Source organism: Grammomys surdaster, unplaced genomic scaffold (genome assembly GCF_004785775.1).
Source record: "Grammomys surdaster isolate TR1022 unplaced genomic scaffold, NIH_TR_1.0 66, whole genome shotgun sequence".
Lineage (NCBI taxonomy): Eukaryota > Metazoa > Chordata > Mammalia > Rodentia > Muridae > Grammomys > Grammomys surdaster.
Genome location: NW_021604568.1, coordinates 7673786 through 7698895, shown reverse-complemented (window position 1 = coordinate 7698895; position 25110 = coordinate 7673786). Strand labels below are relative to the sequence as shown.

Genomic DNA, 25110 nt, shown 5'->3' with positions numbered 1-25110 from the left:
TGGATGGATGGATGGATGGATGGATGGATGGATGGATGGATGGGTGGGTGGAGGGAGGGAGGGAGGGAGGGAGGGATGGAGGGATGGGTGGGTGGGTGGATGGATGGATGAATGGATGGATGGATGGATGGATGGGTGGGTGGATGGATAGATGGATGGATAACTCCACTACATGACTAAACTCTCTCAAGACCTGTGAAGACCCTCATTCAGATTACATCAAACAATCTTGGGCAATCAGAAAGAACTTACAGTCAAGATGATGCCTAATTAATGTCCATAAAAACAGAGCCATGCTTGTTGGTGTAACAACCACTAGCCACTTGTGGTTATCAAGCATTTCAATTGTTTGTAGTCTGAACCGATATTCATTGTAAGTTTTAATATACATCAGATGCTACACACTTTTCTACTCTGTTGCTATGGTACCAGAAAATGATGTAAAATAACACGCTGGTAACTTAAAGTTCATTTCATGTTGAAGTGGTATTAATTTGAATAAATTGAGTTAATCAATATACATTATCAAAGTCAGTTTCACCCTGCTCTTTCCACACTTTCAAATCGTGGGTACCAGTAGATTTAACATCCCAGATAGGGCTCACACCATAAATTTATTGGACAGCTCTGAAATCGAGCAACAATGTTGCCTTACATCTAAAATTATAGAAGAAATCTATCCAGTTTTCGCATGCACCTAATTTGAATGCAAACCAGCCACCTCTTTATATAAATAATGGCACGGAAACTAGATGAAAAAGTATGAGGTCATTATGCCGCACAGCCGACAACTTGGAAAATTAGACCTTGTGCAAATTGTTCCATAAAGCACTTAATAAAATTTTAGGGAAGTGGAAAATTGTGTATTAAGTTCTGTAATGCAAAGTAGATTTGTTTCCAAAAGAACACCATAAGGAGAGGAGGGAACACAGAAAACAGCCACAGAGGAGGGCAGCTTTTGTGCTCAGGCTACTACTGGAGCCCACGGACGGATTATCCCCTGCAGCTCATGTGGTTTATGCCATCCTGGAGTTACACAGTACAAGTCCTAGACACTAAGAGCCACCCAATCTGACTGCAGAGCTATCATGGGCAAAGACTAACGAATGTCTCTCTACAATGTCAATGGGATACCCTATCCGCCTACTTAAAATTTCCCTCTGCTCTTAATACAGCTGCCCTCACCTCCAACTTCAAATGTCCTGGAAACGTCCTTTCATAGGCTGTCCCTCCCTGTTCCTGTGTACCTTAAAAGTCAGGAGAACTGCCCTAGCCTGGGTAGACCCTGCCTCTCCAGCAGGAGGGGACCAAAGGCTGTGCTTTATCATCTGGTGCCATGTGTGTTTAGTCGAAGCTGGAACCTGGAGTGAGAAAGGGAAATGACTCAGTGTATAACCCTGGGGTCAACACAGGAAGCTCAAAAACTCATGAAATGAGAGGAACACATGATGTCTAGATGTACCCAAGTCACTTCTGATCTAGGAGCATCTCAAATTGTATCAGACCTGGTAGAATGAAAAGGATCTCACAAGTCAGGGAGTGAGAGGCATATTAGATACCAAAGAGGGATGGGGGCTTCCCCAAATGTGTGCCCTTTGAGCATATATCGATTTCACAGACAACGCTCATTGAGACGTTCTTAAATAGCAAAGACATTGTGATAAGCAGTTCTCAGGGATCGGGGCTGCTGTGCTCCGGGAAGCTCCAGCGTATATTTTTATTATTTTTTGCTTTTATCTGGTGGACAAATTTATTACCTCTCCAGTTCCCTAGCCAGCTGGACACCGATGTCATTAATCTGAGAGCCATCTCAGCAGTGCTTCTTAGCACTCCATGCCCCTCTGGACACTGTCGCCTGCCCCACCTCCTCTGCTCGCTGTGCTTGCTGAGACCTTCGGTCACTCTGTCTCCCACTCCACTCAGCCCATTAACCTCCTGGCTTTGTTGTTATGTTTCCTTTTTCTCAGTTCCATGGAGGAATACTTCCCAGTACCCTGTGTAACACTCATCTCTCTCATGCTGGAGGCACACCACAGTGCCGTGTGTGTGTGTGTGTGTGTGTGTGTGTGTGTCTATGTACATGAGTGGGTACACATGCACATATGTACGTGTGCCTGTAGGTGTGAACCAGGGAATGTGAACAAAGGTTGTTTCCAGGTGTCTTCCTCTGTCACTCTTGACCTTATTCTTTGAGACAGGGTAAACCTGATCTCACCAATTCTGGAAGACCAGCTGTCTAGCAAGACTAAAAGATCCTTCTGTCTTCACAGCCTAGTGCTAGAGTACAGGCATGTGTCTCCATAACCGTCTTTTTAACATGAGTACTAGGGAATCTGAACTCAGGGCCTCATGCTTGGCCAGCAGACGCTTCACCGACGGGGCCATCTCTTCTCCAGTTTGTGTCTTCTTCTGTCTCTACTGGGTATATTTATTGTACTTGGTGCTATGCTATATAAGGACATTTTAATACAGGTGTAGACTGGACACTGAGCATGGCTTATTCTGTATCGATCTTCAGCTCAGCTTCTAAGACATATGTGTGGTGTTTGTCTTTTTAAATTTTGTCTCGGATTCTTTCTTTCATAACTGCATATCTAGTACAAGGTATTAAAGAAACAAGTCCATGGCCTCCTTTTCCTCAACTTCGTTTCCCTTCTAAGCTCTTGCCAGCAAAGCTTCTATACCCAATTCTCACCTCTAACTGGGCTCTGCAAAGCCATCAGTGGTGGCCTTGTGGCCACATCCTGCCTAGTTCTGTTCATTGGCCGATTCCTGACAGAGATGAGCTGCTGGCTTCTTGAAATCTTCCCTTCTTCCCCCAACCCTGCCCTCAGTGAGGTTGCCTTCTAAAGCTTCATTGCAAATCCAGGAGCATCTCATGAAAGACACAGCAAGTCCCCAAAGGACTTTACCCTCCTGTCTCCTAAAATAAAGGACATTAGGTAGGTTTATCTAAGCAAGGGGTGTTAAAAGAAGGTAGCTACAAACCAGGGACCTTCTAAATGTGTGCATGTGGTGAACCTAGAGGTGCTTCACAAAATAGAGTGTGCTGTACAAATGTTGACACTTCTATCTTCATCCACCCCGTGGAGCTGCTAAAACCAAGTGAGACATTCTACATGAAATTGTTCTGTAGATTGAAAGCACATTTATAATTTTTAATTATTCTGTGATATTTTGCCCATAGCTAGACCAAGAGTCAGATCATGGCAAAGCTGGAGAAAATGAAGATAACTGCTAGTTTCTTCTGACTCAAAGTTCCTGGAATTGTTTATAAACTGAGAATTCTAATTAATTTCTAACCTCTCACCTTTTTTCAGATGTACAGAGTGCAATAATCTTCAAACTCTATTGCCAACACAGTCAAGCTCCTGGTGACTTTCCTTTAGCACACCAGACTTTGGTTTGAGCTCTGACAGACATCTTTTGCCCACAATTTTCTCTTCTAGTCTCTTTCATTTCCATCTCCTAAGGGATTAAAAAAAAGATGTCTCCATAGTCACTTCCTGGTTATTACTTTTTCCTTTGTTTCTCTGATTTCTAGGCAGTCCCTCCAAGTCCCAACTGATGGCAGAGAATGGGTGCCATCTGGACAGGACAGGACAGGACAGGACAAGGTTGCTAAACTCATAACCTCATAGCAGGTGTTGCATATTTAAGACCTGCACAAGATCAAGCCAATCCACATTTGAGGACAGAAAAGAAGTGTTCATGATCCCGCTGATCCTAGCGGAGGATCTGTGGACAGTTGGTGGCTTACTGGAGAGGCCAAGTCACTTTTCTTTATGGGTGTGGCTCTGGGTGTTTCCCCACTCTCCAGTGGATGATCCCATATACAGAAGTATGTGGGCAGCACAGAAGGGACTGTTGGGTTTTTTGTTTTGCTTTTTAATAAAATGACACAAAAGTTGGAGGGGTAGGAAATTGAGGGTGGATCTGGGGTTAGTTCTAGGGGAGGCAATGGACGTGAACATGATCAAATCACATTGAAGGAAATCCTCAAAGAATCAATAAAAAGTATCTGTAAAGCAACATCATCTTCACTCTTCCAGCTAATATTTAATGGCCAATTTTAGTAAACAGAAACATTAACTGGTAAAATAGAAACAATAGTAATGTTATTTTCCAATAGTCAGATCATCACTTCTTATTAAGAAGGATATTTATGTATCTTGAGACCTCAGAAAAATGATTGAGAAGGTATTTATCGTGAGAAGATACTTATTTGCATATCCTGCATGCAAATAAGCACATAGGAGCTCAGCATGGTCCTGGTTAGTTCCCCCTGTCAAGTGGACACAGTCTGCAGTCCCCTGAGTAGAGGAGAGCAGTAAGCAGTGTTTCTTCATGGTTCCCGCTGCCAGGTTCCTGCCTTGAGTCGGACTTTCCCCAGTGAAGGACTGTCGAATGGAAGTGTAAGACAAATCAAACTCTTCTCCTACAATTTTTGTTCCTGGTCAATGTGTTTTTACCAATAGGAAACCAGAACAGTAACACACGTCTGTACTCCCAGCAGTTGAAAGGCAGAAGCACAAAGATTTCTGTAAGTTTGGGGCCAGCCAAACTTGGGTTGAGTTCCAGGCCAGCCAGGGTCAAATAGCAAGACCCTGTCTCAAAGGGACTGTCTCTAGCTGTCTTCTCAGTGGTTCAGTGATAAGAATGCTTGCTGCCTTTCATAGAAGCTGAGTTTGGCTCCAAGCACACACTTGGTGACTTATCATTCACAACTATAGCTCCAAGGGATCCAGTACTTTCCTCTGCCTTCCACAGACATCCACAGTCATACTTAGATCCAAACCCATGCAGAGGCATGCCCATTCACACAAGTAAAGTAAGTGCTTTATTCTAAAGACTTTGTCGAAAGGAGGGAAGGAAGGAAGGAAAGGGAAGGGAGAACTTTCTAACATGACCACAGAAACTCATTGGATTATACTGTATAATAGAAAAAGATTCGTTCTTAACTGCCTATACCTTACCAGAGGTATCATTAGGAATTATAAAGTATGATCAAAAGCGTTTCTAGAGTTTCTAGTTTTTCTATGAGTAAGAAATGGTGGGAGGTGAAAGTGGGGCTGGAGAAATGGCTGCTATCCCAGAGGATACCCAGCACCTACATGGTGGCTCACAACTGCCTGCAACTGAAGTTTAAGGGGACCTAACATCCTCTCTTGACCTGTGTGGGCAGCAGGCATGCAGGTGGGTGCATGTGTGCGTGCTGTGTGTGTGTGTGTGTGTGTGTGTGTGTGTGTGTGTGTGTGTGACCTCTATGCGCCATGGGCTGTGTTTCTCTGGATAATGAGCTTTCAAGGCAGTTTATCAGCTTTGCCAACTTTACAGTCATCATGAATCAAGAAGAAAATGGAAACCACCCTTGCCATTTGTCCTCTACAGGGTCCTTGCCAGTGAATTCTCCCCACCCATGGTCCTTTGAAGGTCTTATGAGCATCCTCCTCCTCTGCATCCCAGAGCCTACCCCCTCAACGTCACTTTTGATGCTTTGGCCAATTACTACTCTTCCTTAACTACGACTCCCTCTTTGGTCCTGATCTCTGCATCCTTCCAGTCTTCCTTCCTCTTCACTGTTCTGTTTCCCTCCCAGCACTGATTAATAACATACAGAATGTAGGCTAAGAAAGCCAAGCAACACTTCTTGTAGCCATCTAGAGGGGTTTCAGCCCCAACTCTGTCACTGAGTAGTCATGAGGCCTTGATTGTGTTGCTAAATCACTTTGAGCCTCAGTTTCCTTATTTAGAGCAATGGGCTAATAATAGAAATTATTGTAATAATAACTCACACCGTAGCTATAATACAAAGGACCAGTCACAGGAGTGGGAACAAACAACACAAAAGCATTCAGACTTGCAACCGTTACCGTTAGAGTTGTGGCTGCTCTCATGGCGGAGTCCACAGTAGTCTTAACAGATCAAGGTTAACTTCACTGCTTGTCTCTAAGACAAAGGTACATCCCAGCACAAGATAGCCAACTAGAACACAACCCTACACAACAACAGCTGTGCCTACCCTCTAGGAACTGTGACTCCATCTCTCTTCAGCCTGAAAAATGCTTTGTGTTTATTTCCAACTGGATCTCTTTGAAGCAAACGTTTCCCTCCTACATCTGTGCTTTCCATATTGCCTTCTCCGTCCAGTCTCTCCACCAGCACACCCCTTAGCTCTCACAGCCTAACGAATCTGGCTTTGTCCTGGGCATGTGAAATTACCTTTTCTACTTTAAGCTAATAATCTCCATGCAAGTCAGGCGCTGTACTACTCTTAAGAGTGCATAGTTCTAGTAAGGGTAAGACTCCCCCGCCCACACCACACCCCACCCCACCCTATTGGTTCTGATAAAGCCAAGACTTGGACCTACATTTGAGCTTTCCTGCCCTGGCACTGTACTGAAGTGACTGTTTTTAGGAAATGGCTGGAGGAACCACTATAGCACTCAAATCCCAGTCCGAGCACATTTTGTTCATCCCTAAGGAAGCCCACTTTCCCCCTCCTGTTCTCTGATCCTTCTTGTCCAGATGGCTGATCTGAACGGCAAACACTTTATTTTTTGCTGTCCCAGCAGAAACTCTGACCCATAGGTACTCACTATCATCGGTATCCAGTATAATGTGAACAGCTGTCATCACAATCGTTCACTAAATGGAACCATAAAGTAATGATCTGGATGTTCACGCACTGCTCTTAGACACCAATCTCATTTCTTCCCAGAGACACCTCAGGAGTCTTCTCAAATAGGCTATAAATTTCTTACAGGCAGGGACCGTGTCTTATATTCCTCTGTGTCTCGCAAACTTCTGGGGCAAGATAGACACCCCAAAATGCCTTTCGAGTCATAATTAGTCTTTTAAGCAGGGTCTCATACATGCGGGCCCAGCAGATCACTGGAGATGCACTGGCTGCAAAGTAAAAATCCCCCTTTGTCATCTTGCGACAGAGAGAACATCAAGCCCCTGTTCCCAATTGTCAGAATCCAGAAGCAAACTAGATTTGATGGCCTCACTATAATGTTTAATATGCTACATACTTGGCATCTGTTCCAGAAGAGACTGTGTGTCAGGAACTCAGAAAATGGTCTCCTGGGTATATAGGCAGTTTCAAGTCTGTCTCCTCCATTAAATACACCCAGGGTAGGGGATGCACATCTTTAAATGCATGAAACATGAGCTAGGCTTGACACCCATCTATCAGGGCAGCTTTAAGGATAATAAAACCACAACTGCCATTATAAGGAGAGAGAGCTTGATGACCCACTGGAGATTTCTTCCAATCTAAACGATTCTATAAATCCCCCTAAAATCATAAAAAAAAGAAGCAGATTAAGGATTCATGTAGGTCTCTACACTATAAATACAAATTAATTTCTGCTCCAGCTGCAGTTTTTCTCATCCTTGTGAGAAGCACTTCCATCCCTGAGATATTTTGGGTGAAATACCAACCAACGGAGGAGCTGAGGACAGTTAGGGCTCCCCCAGGTCCTTGTAGGCAACTATTTTCTTCTAATTTCCCAAATAAATCTGTATCTTGAAATAAACTGAATTGAATCTTGCTGCGGTCCAAAAACATTTATCAAGGAAAATTTGTTTTGTTTGGGGAGTAAGACATAATTGTACACAAATTCAATAAGGAAATAAACACTCCACTGAGGAACTCATTCCTGAAAATGTCTGGACCCTGTAATCTAGTTATTCCCTCTTTTGGTTATTGGTCATATTGTTGCTATTTGTTTCTCCTGAAATTTCCTGTTTGAACACTGTTCTTGCAAAAATCTTGAACACTTTCTGAGGCCAAAAATTATTTGTTTTGCCTCTCACCTGGGTCTGTGCAACTCCATTCAAAATGATCCTTGCAGGAACAAATAGTGACTTTTCAAAGCATCCTTGCATCTACTATATAGCTCAGTAACTAGAAATAAAAAAGAAAATAGTAGCTGGTAACGGTTTTTTTTTTCAAGATTAATTTATCAGTTATTGCGATTTTAGCTCATATGTTTTCCCTGATCCAATATGGAGTCAGAGACCAAAATAGAAATGAACAAATGGATTGTAGATGGCATACCAAATGTGTGGGGAGCGTGTTCAGTTATGACATCACAGCTGCTTCTCCTATAAAAAGAACCATGTCCTGTGGCAAACTATAATTTCCCAAATAAAGGGAATAAAAGATGAAAGGAAAGAAAAGAAACATGTCAGCAATAGAATCCAACGATATCGACCAGATGCCAGGCGTATTAAAATACCATATCCGACGAAAGATTTTAAAAAGAGAAACGCTTGTATCACAAGTGTTTAAGTTGGAAATGCTTAACTAAAAAGTGTTTCTGCTGAAAGTCACCAAAGAATGGAGAGAGTGGCACGGCAATGTAATAAGAGCTACTTCTATCTGTGGTCCCGAAAGCCCCAGTGTTTACGCTCGGTTTTGTCACGTGACATGTGCTGTCCAATAGGAGATTAGCAAACATGACACCCGTGAAAATTCAAAAGTGGTTTTGACGTCGAGGTTTGGACCTCCTTGTTGTTTCTGGAAACACTGAGGTTGTGACCTTGAAAATCAGCCTCCATCAACCTGAAGTTCACGATCACCCCTATGACCCCAGCCAGATGCGAGTGCCAACCACTGGACATGCTGAGTGGTGAGTGAAGACCACCCAGCTGCTGCCCCTTTCTTGAGCAGCAGGCTGCAAAACCATGAATGAGGACAGAATAAGCCAGCTGAGCCCTGCCCAAACTGCCAGCTGACAGAATCACATTTGGTAAAATGATCGCTGCTCTGAGCCAAGAGGCTGCGGAAGGGTCTGCTACACAGTATAGGCTAACTGCTCTGAGGAGTCATAGAATACTATCTTGTGAGTGCAATATGAATGGGCCACCCCTCCCCCAGAAGCAAAAGGAGACGCTGCCTGATTAATAGGTGGGTCTCGGCCAGTTATTCTTGAAAGGAAGATTGCAAGTGAAATACTGAGCTGTATGCTAAGCTCTTTATGAAATGCTACTTTGGAAGCCCTTCTGGAGTCTAGATACAAAGTGAAGGGCTGTGGTAATAACCATCCGTGTGTGTTAACTACAAACACGGAGCCGTTTTGTACCGGGCAACCTTGTTCACTCTACTACACAAAGCCCTCCGGTGAAGGACAGTATTACTGTATCTGATTCACAGTCTAAGAACTGAGGCACTGGGTAGCCGAACACACCAACAGTCAGTCGGACCTTATGAGTGAGCTGGGACTCACAAACTTGAGCTTCTCAGAGGGTTGATCTCTGCCTTACCTCTGCTGTTAGCAAATACTACCCCAAGGAGGCCTCTCCTGTCCAATGGCCAGGGAAGTTGTCTGGCCCAAAAAGTCAGTCTCTCTCTCTCTCTCTCTCTCTCTCTCTCTCTCTCTCTCTCTCTCTCTCTCTCTCTCTCCCCCCCTCTGACTCTTAGATAGCCAAGAAAAGCATACAAGGAAACTCAGACAAACAGAGACTTTCTAGTGGATGGAAGCAAGAGACCTTTAGCGTGTGGCCTGGAATATTTTCCACACAATGCCCACCCCACCAGCAAGAAATATGTGGCCAACCAACCAACAACTCCTCCTTTCCCACTCATGGAAGGTAAGGGTGGGAAGGGTCACTCCTCTCTTCCTGTGCATACAGACGATGCTGAGTGGGGGATAGAGGACCCTAGCTAGCATTCATTTAGTTTATGTGAACCCTGTATCAATCAAACTTCTAGACTCTGACCTGCTGTTTCCTGGATTTCTGATGATTTAAAATAACTTAACTCTCCAACTCAAGTGGAAATATGGGTAAAGGCAGGAATTCAGTGAACACGGCCCCCTTTGAAAGCACTTTGTTTCAAAATACAAGATGAACAAGACCCTTGCTAACCAACCCAGAGACGGAGACAAGCAAGCATCGGTTGTGTCTGTCTCCGTGGATCACAAGTGTTTAAGGTCCTTACGGTTTAGGGCATCAACTGATTTTAACTTCTTTCTGCCTAATTGAGCCTAGCAGAGCCAATCTCTTCTTAAGAAAGGCTAATACTACAGGGAATTGTTCCCGGCCCATTTATGGAGAAGCAGTGAAAGGGAATATGAGAAGCCTTTGATAATTGAGCACATGAAATACACCTAGGCAAGCGGGAAGAGACACAGGCAGAAAAAACTATTCAGCTCCAATGGCGCTGAACAGGATTGTAAGAGAATCTCCAAACATCTGCATATTGAATATTTGCTGTCCGTATCCAGCCTGAGAGTCCATGACAACCTGCAGTGCCTCCCTTAGGGCTGCCAGCCTTGGAGGAACTGGCTTCTGAGGGGCTGATAAATCCCTCTAAGACAGCATTCCCTAATCAACTTTTGAACAGAGTCACTGTTAGATCAGGAAATGAAATAGTAGTTTCTGGATTATGAATTTCTTCAACCTATATAATTCTCCCCCCATCCGAGGTCTTGGAAGCAACAGCAGGCATGCCAATTTAAGTTTTAGGATTAAACACACACACACACACACACACACAGGGCTCAGTGAGTAAAGATGCTTCCTAAACAGGCCTGACAACCAGAGTTTGATTCCTGGAACCTATATAAAGATGGAAGGTAGAAGCCACCTCCACTGAGTTTTTCTCTGACCTCCACAGGCACACCATGGCCCATGGTTCCCCTGAGCATACACACACACAGGCACACATGCAAATAGATACAATAATAGTAACTTTTTAAGAACGCAGGGATGAAAGACAACACTGTGACTTAAGTACAAAGAGTACCCCACAAGTTCATGCTAGATAGTGCTTGGTTCCCATTCGGGGTGCTGTAATTATTCTGGCAAAAACAAAGGTGTTCTACAGAGACTCTTGCAACACCACTCCAAGAAGGGGGAGTTTCCCTGAGGAGTGCCATGCTGGGACAAGGAGAAGGCTGGGGATCCTGGTGCCGTTGGAGGGCTAACACAGTTCTAACAACTTGTCAGGCCACTGTGGTTGTGACTGAAGCCAAGACAATGACAACAGGACACCGGTGGCAAGACTACACCTGGTTCAGGAATCTTACGTGTTCATAGCTGACCCCTAGCTAAACATTAATCTCACTTTAGGACCTCAAAGATAGGCTGGGTGGGTCACTAGATCTCTCTGTCCCTCTTCCCAGTGGGGCCGCATTGAAAATTCTGCCTTCCCTGTGTTTTACTATGAGTGTGGCTGTTTTCGTTGGCTTCTCAAGGATGAGCTGCTGAGCTTGACTTCTTGGGAAACAGACTGTGACCCCCAACTTTGTTCACAGTGCTATATGGGAATGCACAGAAAATATAGGATGTCGAGCCTAGCTTGCTCCTCCCCTCTTCCTATAGAGAGACACATAGAAGCTGGTAGAAGAAAGCTAGCACTCCTCAAAAGCCCCAAGAAGAGGTGGGAGAGAAGCAGGAGGCTGGGAGGGCTGGAGAGAAGCTAGCAGCCATTGCTAAACCTTCTAATGTCCCCTGCCAGACCAGCAAGTCTCCAAATAAGCTGTGTCTCTCTTGTCTTGTTCTTTTCCCCTTTCGTTCTATTTGAGAATCAGCACCCACCAACCAAGGGGTTCAGTTCACGTGGTTCCTCTGAGCACTACCCCGCCTCCGTCACTCCAGGGAGAGAACATCTCCAATCGTCTCAGTTCAGCTCCAGGGTGGGCTGGTTTATACACTAACAGATCAAATGAGCATGATATTTAGTGTGGGCTATACCACCAGCCACTGGGGCACAATGTTAGAACTCAGCCTTCCAAATCTTAAAGCGGTTGTTAAATAATTGAACAATTACTTTGGAATGGGGCGGGCAGGAACTCATCCCAGAAATGAAATGTTTAGTGATATGAAGGTAATAGACACTAGCAGCTAGGGGCTCTGTTCTGAATTCCAATGACTAAGGTCTGGAAGAGGGTCAGCAAGCATTTGCCGTCTGGGGTCGGATGGTAAGTGCTATAGAACAGCCTCATGAGCCATTCAGTCTCCCTCACAACTCCTCGACCGTACCTTGGTAGCATAAGGACAGCCATGGTCAGTGTGTGAATAATGTGCATCAGTGAAGCCTGATTTCTGGACAGTGGGTCCTGAATTTCATATAGTTTTTTGCATGTCTAAGAGTACTGTTCTTTTACTACTTACATAAATGAATAGTATTCTATGTGAGGGTCATAGAGAAAGAGGTGATGGGTCAGACACAGCCCACTCCATGTTTTTCTTATTTCCCAAACCTTGGGTTATCATCAGAGCTCTGGCATTTCTGAGCAGTAAACACTTGGCCAGGTTTTGTTTCCCCTCCTGTGTACATTCATGGTCAAGTTCACTTCCCTCCCCTATGGAATAAAAACAGCAGCATCTATCTTATCTGAGTTTGCTGTGGATGCAGCCAGAACAGAATGGTCAGCACAACAGGCTAGACACCCACTCAGCATTCAGGAAACTCGAGTGGTGCCTTAGCCCCTGCTGCTCTTTAAAACTCTCAGTAGCTTCTGCCAAACCTATCCAGGCTGCCAGCAAATAGGATCAAAGGTCATCTGTTTCCATCAACAAAGAAACACTTGAGACTTCTCCCACTAACTTGGGTAGTTTGCTGGTCCAGCAAGTCCTCAAGTCCTCAAGATCTCTGAGATACAGCATTTCTGAAAAGCTTTCTTGGGGGTGCCAGTGCTGCTGACCTGGCCCTAGGACTCTGCCTGGAGTAGCATGTCTCTAGAGGCTATGACAAAGATGAGTTTGTTCTGTGAGCACCCAGGGTGGTCTGCACATTGTGAATTCAGTGTCCGTGGTTTTCCAGCGTTGTATGCAATGGAAGAAAAGAGCCTGTGGGGCTGCTGCCAACAAATAACTCTACACTCCACTAGGTTCCAGTCATGTGACCTTGGGAGAGCGTCTTAACCTTTCTGCATCTTGTCTTCACTCTTCTGTGATAGGAAATGATACTAGTTCCTCTTGGCTTGTGATAACAACTGACAGCACACACACAGAGACACACACACAGAGACACACACACACATACACACACATACACACAAGCATCCCCATGGCATCTGACTTTAACAAATGCTCCATAAATGTGGGATGGTCAGGAGGTCACAAAAAATGCAGACTATTTAGTGGAGAATAATAAAAAAAAAAATGGGCTCCATGAGGTTTGTTCCCCTGCACAGCAGGAGAATCATGCAGAATTGTCCACCCCTCCTCTCCATTCCAGCCATTTTGCAGTTAAGTAAACTAGACTTCTGTCTAGTCAGTCATAAAATTAAATTAAAGAGAATGTTTACCTCGACGGGACAAGACCTCTGGGTCAGCAGAGAAGCAACAACTTCCAGTTCAGCTCACGATATGTGTAACCGAGACTATTCCTGCTACCTAGGCTTCTGTGCACATGTGAAAGAATGTCTGTGATTTCCTAAAGCAAGACCCATTTGAACTCCTCCAACCTAGCATTCTCACCTGCACCATTACAGAGGACTCAGTGTGTTTGCCAGTGTAACCATCCTAACACCTAAATAGCACACTTCCAGAAGGGCATCACTACTGCTACATTTCATTATTCCTATCTGTATAATGGGTTCTCTAGGCAAGCTAACTCAGTGAGAACATTCTAGAAGCTCAACTTTATTTCCTTTATTCAAAATGGTAGCACTCCTCGGGTGAGTCCATTATTTTGCTCCCACTACCTGGTGTGCAGTTCGTTAAAGTCTCTGGTGAGGGTACGTGTCCTTGACACACTATACACATTAAGGTTGGGATTAGAGAGAAACTGAGAAACCATCTTTAAAGTATATTCTTGTCCCTGAAATGCCAGGCAGAGGGACCTGGGGAAATACCCAGAGAGAACTTGACTGACAGGTGCCACTGCTGGTTCCAAAGCTGGATGGGCAACTTACAACTGAGATAACTTGCTAAAAGACCCAGGCCAGGGGTAGTCTGCAGGCTAATGGTCTCAAGAACCTACCAGATCCCATACTGTAGGCACTTGTGGTATCCAAGCCCTGTCGTCTTAACATCCTAAAGTCAGTAATTTTGAGCTGACATGCCTGATACACTGGGATGTCCATCAGTTTCTGGGAAACTCTGGTGGCTTCAAACTCTAGCATCTAACTTCTAATTCCAGTTTCTAACACAGGCTCAGCTTTTCTGCCTCCAGTCAGGTCTCCTCTAGTGAGATACTGGAGACAAACAAAGGGCCCTCAGCCCATTTCTCAACCAAGGAGAGGAGCGGTGAACTAATGTCCTAGCCGCCTTCACCTGGCTGTGTTCTGCTGTTTCAGTGCTCCCTCTGATCGATGTCAGGAATCACTGGGACTCCCACCAGCTCCCTCCCCCACCATCACCCCACCGCATGCCAGGCCAGTGGCTCTTCTCCTTCTCCGTCTCCAGCTCCTTTACACCAGCTTCTAATAACCCCCCCTCCAGACTGCTGCAGTCCAGCTTCTGTCTCAGGATCTGATTCGAGGTACCCAAACTGAAACCCCTGCCTACTCCAAAGCATGTCCAAGTCCCACAGCATCCAACCACAGTACCAAGAGGTCTCTCTTCATTCTGAAAAGGTCTGGTTTCATTCATCCTGAAAGTCACTGGCCACAGCAGACCCTCAAACACAAGCTGCTTCACAAAAGGGTGGAAGCAATCCTTTCAGGTTTTTCCAATGCTTCCAGACATCATTTTCCGGTTTTGGAGGGTTCATGAAATAAAGCAAGAATCATCAGCAAGACAGGGCGAGACCACTTAAGAAGTCTCCTTGTTCACGGAGCTCACCCACCCTGCACCAGAAAACGCTCTTTGCCTCCCCTGGATTCCACCGGATTCCACAATGACTCAGCCTGCTCGCCTCTGGGTGCCCATACCACCACGCTGCTGCAGCCTGGGGCCTCTCCTCCTTCCCTGTCTACTTCCTTCCTCTCAATTCTTCAGCTTTGCATTTTCACCAAGGAACCAAACCAGTGAATGAGATCAAAGAGATCAAAAGCAAGTAAAGCAGACCATGCAGCTTTCTTTCTTCATTTCTCCTTCCTGTCCAGGCCTTGAAGCTGGAGGTTACAAACCACTCATCTGCCTGTCAAGGGTACTAGATAGGCTTGCTTTAAGCTACTCTAGTATATGTTTTTAAATTTTATGTGCATTTGGTTTTATGCTTTGCCTGCATGTGTGTGTGTGTGTGTGTGTGTGTGTGTGTGTGTGTGTGTATGCACCATGTACAGGTAGTACCCATGGAAGCCAGAAGATAGCATCAGTTCCTCCTGAACTGGAGTTACAGATGGTTGTTAGCCACCATCTAAGTGCTGGGAATCAAACCTGGGTCCTCTGAGAGAGTAATCAGTGCTCTTAACCACTGAGCCATCTCTCCAGACTGGGTTTTAAAAGGCTCATTGGGTATCCTTAAAGTCTGCTGATGAGAAATACTCAACATACCAAACACATTTCTACCAAACCTTAGGAAAACCAAGTGACATGTAAGCCTGGACTCGCCTGAAGTCTGATAGCTGCTTCCTGGAGAGGGGACCCACACTGCCCTACGGTCCCCAGCTCTCCCTTCTGTTTCTGACTCTGAGAGCAACAACGACAATGGACATTTCTGATCCTAATATGCAAAGCTCACTTCCCGACGTCTCATTTCTTGCCTGGCTCTGAAATCAAAGGTATTTAAGCACTGATGGGGAAAAAAATCCCAGCTGCTCTAAGTGATCCTTGTGCTTGCAAGTGCCTCCAGCAACAGGTTAAGCTTCCTATACTTATACCACCGTGCCTTATGCTCATAATTTACTTAGAATCGTTGATGATGATGATGATGGTGATGGTGATGTAATGACAGCCATCACCACACACATGTGAGCATGATCCCACAGGTGTCTTCAAAGAAAACAGTTATTAATCCTGTGGATTGGAGAGGTTCGAGGGCTGAGCAGAGTAACAGCAATGGCATATTCAAGTATGTTTCAATTGCACAGGCTTCCTTGAAGAGGAAGAATTAACAGGAGAGAAGCTTGGTAGACAACAGCAAGCAAGTCTTCCCATCCACACCTAAGTTTCCAATACTTCTCCATCTTCCCAGAAAATTGCAACGTAATGCTCCAGAACCATTGTCAGCTAGACCCACAACAAGGAACGGACTTTGAGTGCACCCATGGGAGTCAGCCTGCCTCTGCACACAGAGGCATCGCAGACAGAGCCGTAAACCAAAAGTAAATCCCAAACCCCTGTAGAGCTAATAATGGAGTGTCGATATAATAGGAAAAATAAGTCCCTGTCCTATTGGCCCAAGGTTAGAACCCAACATCTATAAGATGAATGACTTCTCAGAGAACACCATTCCTCCAGCACACATCGGTCACTGGACAGATATTAACAGGGATAATTCTAGTACTGTGGTAATTAAGAGGAAGACACAGAAAGCACCTTTGGAAGAAAAACAAATGCCTTTGTGGAGCCTACAGTCTGGCAGAAAAGTGTCAGATGCACGACGGTGGGCTTGGGGAGCGGTACTTTTGCTGATCAAGTACTTGCTGTATAAACGTGAGGACCTACGAGTCTAAGCCCCAGAACTTACAAGAAAGAGTCGTGTGTTGTGGCACATGAATAGGATCCCAGTACTGTGAAGGAAGCGACAAGATCCTTGGAACGATCTACTCAGTCACCCTGGCCTTCTCAGTAAGTCTAGGCCAATGAAAGACCCTCTCTCAAAACACACAGTAGATAGTGCCTGAGGGACAATAACTAAAATTAACCCCTGACCTCCACAGATACCTGCACACACACGTGCACTGGCACACATGAACATACATGCAAGCATAAATACAGAGCACAGTTATAATAATTTCATCAGTTACAGGTATGATGTGAACAGGCCATCAAGGCATCTTGATCGAATGTCATCAAAAACATCTAACCTAGAAGGAGGGGGTTCCCTGAAGAGAAAATGGCCATTCACAGTAATAATTCAAGGATGAGGGGTCAGAGGGGTGTTTATTTACTGAATGAGAAATTTCTTCTATAAGAACAGCTGCTTGAACTCTTAGAACCCATCTTGTGGCACTGTTTGGGAAGGCTGTGGCATCTTTAGGAGGTGGAGCCTCTCTGGCGGAAGTGGGTTACTGGGAGCAAGCCTTGAGTATTTATAGCCTGACTGCACTTCCATTCACTCTCTGCTTCCTGGATGCTGCTACAATGCTACCAGCCAGCCTCTTGCTCCTGCTACAATACTTTCCCTGTGGGTTGCCATGTCCCGGTTCCCCTCCCATGCACCCCCACCACCACCAAAATGGACTGGGTCCCTCAGAACTGTGAGTTAGAAAAAAGAAAACAACAAAAGAAGCCCTCTCTCCCTTAAGTTGCTTTTGTTGTAGCTTTTTATAAGCAACATTGTGGCATTTTATAAGAGTGAGCAAATGACTGAAAATGGCTGTGTGTAGAGAGCCCTTAGCAGGGAGAGAAGCCAGGAAGATAAATAGGAAATGCCTTTCTTAAGGAACTCTTCAGTCTACCAGGAGGGAAAATATCTTCCATTTTATCTGCTGCTTAGAAGCTGTAGGACCTCTCCGTGCCATGACACAGAAAATTCATCACCTGAAAGTTATTCTGGGACTCAAAAAACAGTGCAACCACAAATCTTCAAAATTGTAAAGAATTTCTCCTATAAGTGCTGAGAACTTTTCTAATAGGTTAATAAAACTCATAAAGCTAAGAGAATGACCAATCCTTGGAGCATTTCCTGTTTTGCTAGCATATCAAGGCTTGTTGTCTGGGGACACATGACTGCTAAGGGACTTTGTAACAGCCGATCATAAAAGACTAAATAAGAGATTTCTCCCCTCCCCCCCCAAAAAAAAAGTGAGACTCTGGAGATCTATAAAAACTGCTTACTGACAAACGTCAGTATTATTAATAAAATTATCAATGTTAATGATGTCACTGTTAATGATAACTGAACTCTCTTCTCAACGTGGATGTGGACAATTATTATTGTCTCAGATTTACAGATGGGAAAGAGTTGAGACTTCTATACTACTTACTTTTCTGTTGGCTGTGACCATGACCAAAGCAACTTATACAAGAGTTTATTTGGGCTTATAGTTCCAGAAGGATAAGAGTCTATCATGGCTGGCAGGCACAGCAGCAAGCAACAGGCTTGGAGGCAGGCTCAGGAAACTCCAAGATCATATCTTTATCTGCAAGCATGCAGCCGAGAGAGAAAACCAGGAGGATGAAGCTGCTGGCTCCCAAAGCCCGCCTCCTGTGATGTACTTCCTCCAGCAAGGCTGCACCTCTTAAACCCCTCACTCCAAACAGTGCCACCAACCAAGGGTTCACATGCCTGTGTCTATGGGGCACACATCTCACTCAAACCAACACAGTTCCTATTGATGACCACATATCAAACTATATACCATCAATAATCTGAAATCTTGAACTCTGGTGTTTATAAAACATTAGATACTCTAAACAAAGCAGCTCTACCACAAAGCAGTCTGTCTGTAGTTTGTCAAATGTCAAAATCCAAAGCTGTCCTACATTTGAAGTAGTGAACAGTGACATATGGCAGCCGTCCCTCTAGGGGACACTCACTAAGAGGCCTGGCTTTGACAGGCCACAGGAGGACAAGGGTAAGGGTCTGGGCCTGTGAAAACTAGAAAGTTGTGTCTGAGAGTCACAACAAAAGCAAAAGGATAGGAATAAATGCCCCACCTTTGCCAGGAAAACCACAAGGAAATCCATATCTCTTGGGCTGTCCTTGGGAAAAAATACAGTTCCTCTCAGAATGGAGATCTACCAGCCTCCTGTCACAAGTCTAGGATCCCAAAACATGTTAAAAGGTCCAAAGAGCCCCAAGTTAGGAGACTGTCATAAAGATATCGCTCTAAACAAGCGACAATGTCTAGGGAACCTGAAAGAAACAAATTTAGGCACATAGGACCCCAAACAAATAACCTAAGTTCCATCTGTAGAAGGAGAGAGCCAGTTCCCTGCCGTCCTGTGACTGCCAAACAATGTATGGAATGCTTGCCTACACTCACGTATACATGAAGCACACACACACACACACATGCACACAGACACACTAAAAATAAATAAGGATTAAATAGTGCAAAATAGGAAAGTAGAAAGGAACCATGGCAAACACTAATGAACTAAGAAAATCAGCCAAAATGTAAACAGAGCCAGATGGGTTTTTTTTTAAAAAAAAAAAGGGATTTTCCCAAAACACAAAGAACCCCCCCCCCCCCAAGATTCAAAATTATAAAAATATTTTAAAGAACCCTGCTGGTGGGGCTATATTAATATTAGATGAATTTTAGCATTCTTGTGAGAATTTCCATGTAATATGGAAGAAATAATTCCCCCAGAGAAGAATAAAAATTATACCCTTTTGCTCACCTTGCAATCATACCAAAAAAGTATTTGAAGTTAAAAATAACACAATAGTAAGAAGTCAAGCTAGGCATGATAGCATGCACCTTTAATCCCAGTACTGGAGAGGCAGAGGCAGGAGGCAGAGGCAGGCAGCAGAGGCAGGTGGATCTCTGTGAGTTCAGAACTTGTAAACCCCAGGGATCCATTACTTCTAAAAGCAGCCAGTGTTGGATTCTCAAGAGCACATCTTCTTCAGTCCTCAGTGAAAAGGAGAAGATCACAGGGAAAGTTTAACCCAGATATGCATGGACCTGAAGACCTTTAAGTACACTTTTCATTCTCAATGGAAGGACTTGTCAACGGGTGTTACTTAGAACATACTTCACGGGCTCAGATGCTTGTATTAGAAAATGAAAGGGCTGTGGGTGTAGTTTAGTGACAGAATTCTTGTCAGATACGCATGGTTCCATCCTCAACGCCAAAAAAAAAAAAAAGGATAAAGAAAGGAGATGAAATGAGGAGACAAGAAGAAGGGAGGGGAAGGAGAGGAGAGATCCATGACTGTGCATCTACTTGAATACAGTAGAAGAACAGAGAAAACCCAAAGCGTGTAGAAGGAAGGAAATAATGTTACATTCCAGGGGCTGGAGAGATGGATCAGTGGTTAGGAACACCTACTACTCTTACAGAGGACCAAGGTTTGGTTCCCAGCTGCCACGTCAGGGGGCTTACAACTGCCTGTAACTCAGTTCTGGGGGATCAGAGCTTTCTGGCCCCCACAGGTACCTGAACTCGTGTGTGTGCACATAAATTCACCCAGGTAGGCACACATGCACAGTTTCTTAGTTATGCCACTAAATATAGTATAGGACAAACTATATAAAATATAAAACAAATTATATTAAAAACTGAGTTTTGACACAACATAAGATTTGATTCTCTTTCTATTTTACAAAGTTGGCACCAGTGACAGAACGAGCAAGAGACTGAGGCTAAGACAGGTGTTGGTTCTGGTAGCTGAGTCTCAGCTGCCTGGCCTTGGGATGGTGAGTCCCAGGCCTTCACTCCCAGCTCTCTGACCTTGGGATAGTAAGGTCCAGGCCTTAACTCCTAGCTGCCCTGCTGTGGGATGGTGCACTCTAATGAATTTTAGAATCCGCAGTTCACACTCTGGTGAGTCCCCTGCGCCTGTGCTCTAATTGGCTAGCTTTGCAAGACCCACCAAGTTAGGTAAGTTCCCTTAATGAGAACTGGCACCGTTATCTCTGCCTTACAGAAGAAAGGGAAACCAATGTTTGAGAAACGTCTGTGACTCTCCCCAACTCACTGAACCATCAACTATGGACGACAAGCGCTCCAAAACCTGCTTTCTCCATCACCTTGCTCATCTCCAAGAGAGGAGAAAATACAATGTCCACTCTGGGTGGGGATATCTATACTGCTGTGTGGTGCACTGTCCAGCCAACGTTAGGGAAAACACAGAGTAGAAGAGGGGCGTAAGGCTCCTCTCCAACATGTGTGGAAGTTCCTACCCCTACTAATGGTCACCCAATAGTTAAAGTCACAGGCTTTGGAATTGATATTTCCTGCAGACTGAGTGTAATACCAGGGTCTTTCAATGCCTCTGAGCACGCATTTTCATGGGTTCTATTGTTGTCTTTAACGGAGACTGGGAACCTCAGGTGCAGAGAATTCGAAATCAAATAGCTGCAAGCCAGCAGAGGCAGGAAGCCAATCAGGGCCACCTGATGCCAGCCTTGCCTCCTTCTTAAATCCTCAGGTCCCAGCTATAGCAATGACTGATTGAATGCCGGAATTTGCTTCCCGGAGTTCTCAAAGCCAGCACGGGGAGAGGATGGCTCGGTGGGTAAGATCCCTTACCATCCAAGTGTGAGTACCTAGGTTTAAATCCTCGACACCCATGTAAAACCCAGGCAAGGCTATGCATGCCTGCAACCCAGCAGGGGAAGGGTTGAGGTGAGCGGATACTGGGAGTCTGTGGACCAGTGGGTCTAGTCAGAAAGGCATGATTAAGATTTACTGAGAAACCCTGTTTCTAGAGAATATAGTGGCTGGCTATAAGATACCCAGCATCCTCCTCTAGCCTGTGCATGAGTGTGCATTAGTGTGCCCACACCTCATCTCTGTGCATACCCTCCCCCACATACATATGACATCCTCAAACGATACGGCTTTCCATTTCGCTCACACAGATTCTCCCGTGGACAGATCATGAGAGCGCCATATGAAAACTGTTTTCAAGATTGAAATCACAGCACTTCACAGCACATGAAGACAGGAAGAAAAGCAGTTAAAATAATTTGACAAATAGAACTGTAGGGAAAGTGAGTGTGTGTGTGTGGGGGGGGGGGAATGTTCACATTACCCGACTGCGGTTAAGTCTAGCCTTGAACTTAATTTCCTAGGATTCTTGAAATATCAGTGATCACAGAGTAAAAGAACAATTAACTAGGCTGTTTGTTCCCCGTGTGCGAGTCACTGTTGCCATCTACAGTTTAAGACGAGGCTTGCAACACTACAGATCACCAATTCTAAGGCTCCTGGAGACTGCTGTGCTTGCCTGGGTAGCCCAGAACATGAAACTGTTACCTGAAGAAGCAGCTCTTTCTCCACCACCTCTTCCGTCTTGCTGATGAGTCGCTTCTGCAGGGTGTGGATTTTCTGGATCAGCTCAAAGGTACTAGGGTCGCTGGCCTGTCCCAGGAGGACAACGGGAGATAGCATCAGTTTCAAAGTACCATGGTCTGTGCGCGTTAATTATTTTTTTATTAAAATGCCTTTCCCACGTGAAGACCTAGTACATAAAGAATTAAATCCAAAGCGAAAAGGCAAAGCAAATGGCCCAGCTGTAAAGCTCCCAGAGGGAGAGCGCACTCTCACAGTCTTCTCTCCGGCTCTGACTGAGCCAAAGATGGAAATTGAGTATGTTGCGTCCCATCAGAAAGAATGATCCTAACCATCATGCAACTGTGTGTGATGCTCGGTGCTTTCCATGTAATATCACATTTTATATCACGTGACAGCAGGGAGGCCATGTCAGCCTTCCCCTTTTACAGACAGGAAAACTTGGGAGCAGAGAAGCCATTTGCAAAGGTTGGAGAGGCTCCAAGCTGGATTTGAGATGTGCCCCGCTGCGAAGGCTGTGGTTTGCATTATGATGCTCTGGGCTTTCCCTCCCATCTCCAGTTTCCATAGAAATAACTTCCTGAATTCACTCAGCCTTGGGATTCCCCTCTGGTCATTGTCAACCAGAAGATTCAATACAGCACACAACAGGGAAGGGTTCCAAGATGGGACATCTGCGAACAGGAGGTAGTAGAACGCGGCTGTGGCCTTTAGCGTTCAAAGGGAACCATCAACCTGAATAGCTTTGATGCTCTTTCAGTAGCTATGTGTGCTCTACTCAGGCAAGAGCTACAGGTATAAGGTGATCATTTGTCCTCTGGACTTGAAGCCAAAGCTTTGCTTTCAGCCACACTGACACTTTGAATTAATCTAGCAGCTGGATACTTTCAACCACCTCCCAGAGTCCTTCAATTTTTTAAAAACTAGAGACTGACATGGAGTTGGAAATTTTCAAGATCTATGTTTGAACACACGGAATAAAGTCATGTGATGGAAAGCAGGTGTGAGACTTTAACTCTGCCTCCCAGGCAGATCCGAATTATCACCAAGTTAGGAGGCTGTTACCGCTTTGGGCACTGAAGAGGAACAAAGAGGCTGTGTCACTGGCTCTGATTCTGCTTACGCGACACCAGCTGATGCCCATAGAGCTGGACAGGGCTTGGCACACATTCACTTGGCAGCCCTGGATATTGTTAAAATTCAGGCCTTGTGTTTACACAATTTTTAATGCATTAACTTTAATACTTTCTTCATTAAAAGTAAATAAAAATAAAATCCTACTTGGATGATTTTCCACTTTACCCTGAACTTTCTTGTGCTGTAGACTTATAGATCTCAACATTGTAATTGGTCAGTTACCCAAAGTTCCTTCTGGTACCCACGTTGCTATGTACAACTAAAGGAGAGGTTCATCTTATCTTGACTAAGCAGAGATTATCTGTCGCTGTTATCTGCAGAGCTGGTAGTGATGACTAGCAGGACAGAGTAAAACCGGAAGCTGATTACCCATCCTCTCCAATGGGACTTTGGCTGTGTCGCCAGATCCTAAGAGAAAGGGATTGGCTAACACAATCTAGGCATTTAAAAAAGATTGGGTCTCAAAACCATATTTCCTGTAGGAAATGAAGGAATGCAAACCCAGTTGAAAGATGACTAGGATGTAGACATGAGAGACATTGCTAAAGACAATTAATAGGACTGGAGAGATGGGTCAGCAGTTAAGAGCACTGTCTGCTCTTCCAGAGGTCCTGAGTTCAATTCCCAGCAACCACATGGTGGCTTACAACCATCTGTAATGGGATCTGATGCCCTCTTCTGGTGTGTCTGAAGGCAGTGACAGTGTATTCACATACATAAGGCAATTAATTGTCAATGCAACCCCAAAACTACCTAAAAGGCAAAATGCATATTCATTAATGAAACCATTGTACAGCTTCCACAGTTTCTTTTGGGGGCAGGTAGGATTTTTTGTCTAAGACCAAACTCAAATTAAACATCTGGTTCTAAAACAGCCCAATTTACATTTGACCCAGTCTTAACCCTGTAGGTGACAATTTTCTTATCATTAAATTAAAGGGACCTCTCAGCGTGCTTTAGGTTAGGAGCGTTGAGTGGGTGGAGAGGAGGGCTCGGGACAGGAAGGACAGGCTAGCAGGTGTTACCTCCAGCTTTCTCCATCTGTGCACGTTCATGGGGTTCTCTAGCTCCTCCTCCAGGGCTCGGCACCTTGTCCTTTCCTTCAGGAATTCTCTTTGCATGTGGTAAAGCTCCTGCCTGGAGAAGACAAGCTTGTTTTTGCAAAGAACTTCACCTGAACGCGGTATCTTTGCTACAGAGGGCTGGGAAGATGGCTCAGTGGATAAGGCACTTGCCCTGAAACCGTGAAGGCCAGAGTTCAAATTCCCAGAACCCATGTAAAAGTCAACCAGGTATGGTGACCTATCTATAATCCCACCACAGGAGAGACTGAGGCAGGAAATTCCCCCCCCAAACCCCAGATCAGCTGGCTAGCCAGTCACACAGGATCTGTGGGTTCTAGATTCACTCAAGAGACTGATCTCCATAAATAAAGTGAAAACCCATAGAAGAAAACACTGGAAACTGACCTCTGGTCCCCTCAGGCACATGCGCACACTCACGTGTGCCCCACACATGCATGCATATAACATGCATACCCATGCAAAAGTTAATGAATTGATTACTGTAGACACACTGTGTCTGCCATAAAAATCCAGAACTAAGAACTTTGTCAGCACTGAAAGAGGTCGGCTTCCCAAACCTAGGCAGGTCACAAAGGATGTTAATTCGTTTGGAGTTCAAGAACTGCCTTAGTTCTGAACAACAGCAGCCTTTAGACTCTTGATGCTGAATGTTGAAGGAATTTAGAAGCATATGAGAAGAACCAGGTAGGGAAGTGAATCACAAGAGTCCCAAGACACATTTCAGTGTTTCCGTGAAACTGTCTCCAGGGTACCAGTCAGTGAACACTCTACGTTACAAGCTCCACACCTGACAGCAAGTCATGGCCCAGGCAATAAGCCAGCACCAACTACGACCTCCAACTCCCATCTTTACTGCACAACATCCCTTTGCCTGGACCCATTCTCCAGAGTGCTCCCAACATCC

At 44.8% G+C, this 25110-nt stretch overlaps 1 protein-coding gene across 1 annotated transcript in view; it reads right to left on the bottom strand.

The window, feature by feature from the left end:
- Positions 1 to 25110, bottom strand: part of Cfap58 (cilia and flagella associated protein 58) — a 94746-nt gene that overhangs the window by 23500 nt on the left and 46136 nt on the right. Inside the window, exons 14-15 of the mRNA XM_028776423.1 lie at positions 24147 to 24258; positions 21949 to 22053 (exon numbers count right to left, since the gene is read on the bottom strand). Of these exons, the coding sequence (XP_028632256.1) occupies positions 21949 to 22053; positions 24147 to 24258 (217 nt within the window). The remainder of the gene's footprint in view (positions 1 to 21948; positions 22054 to 24146; positions 24259 to 25110) is intronic.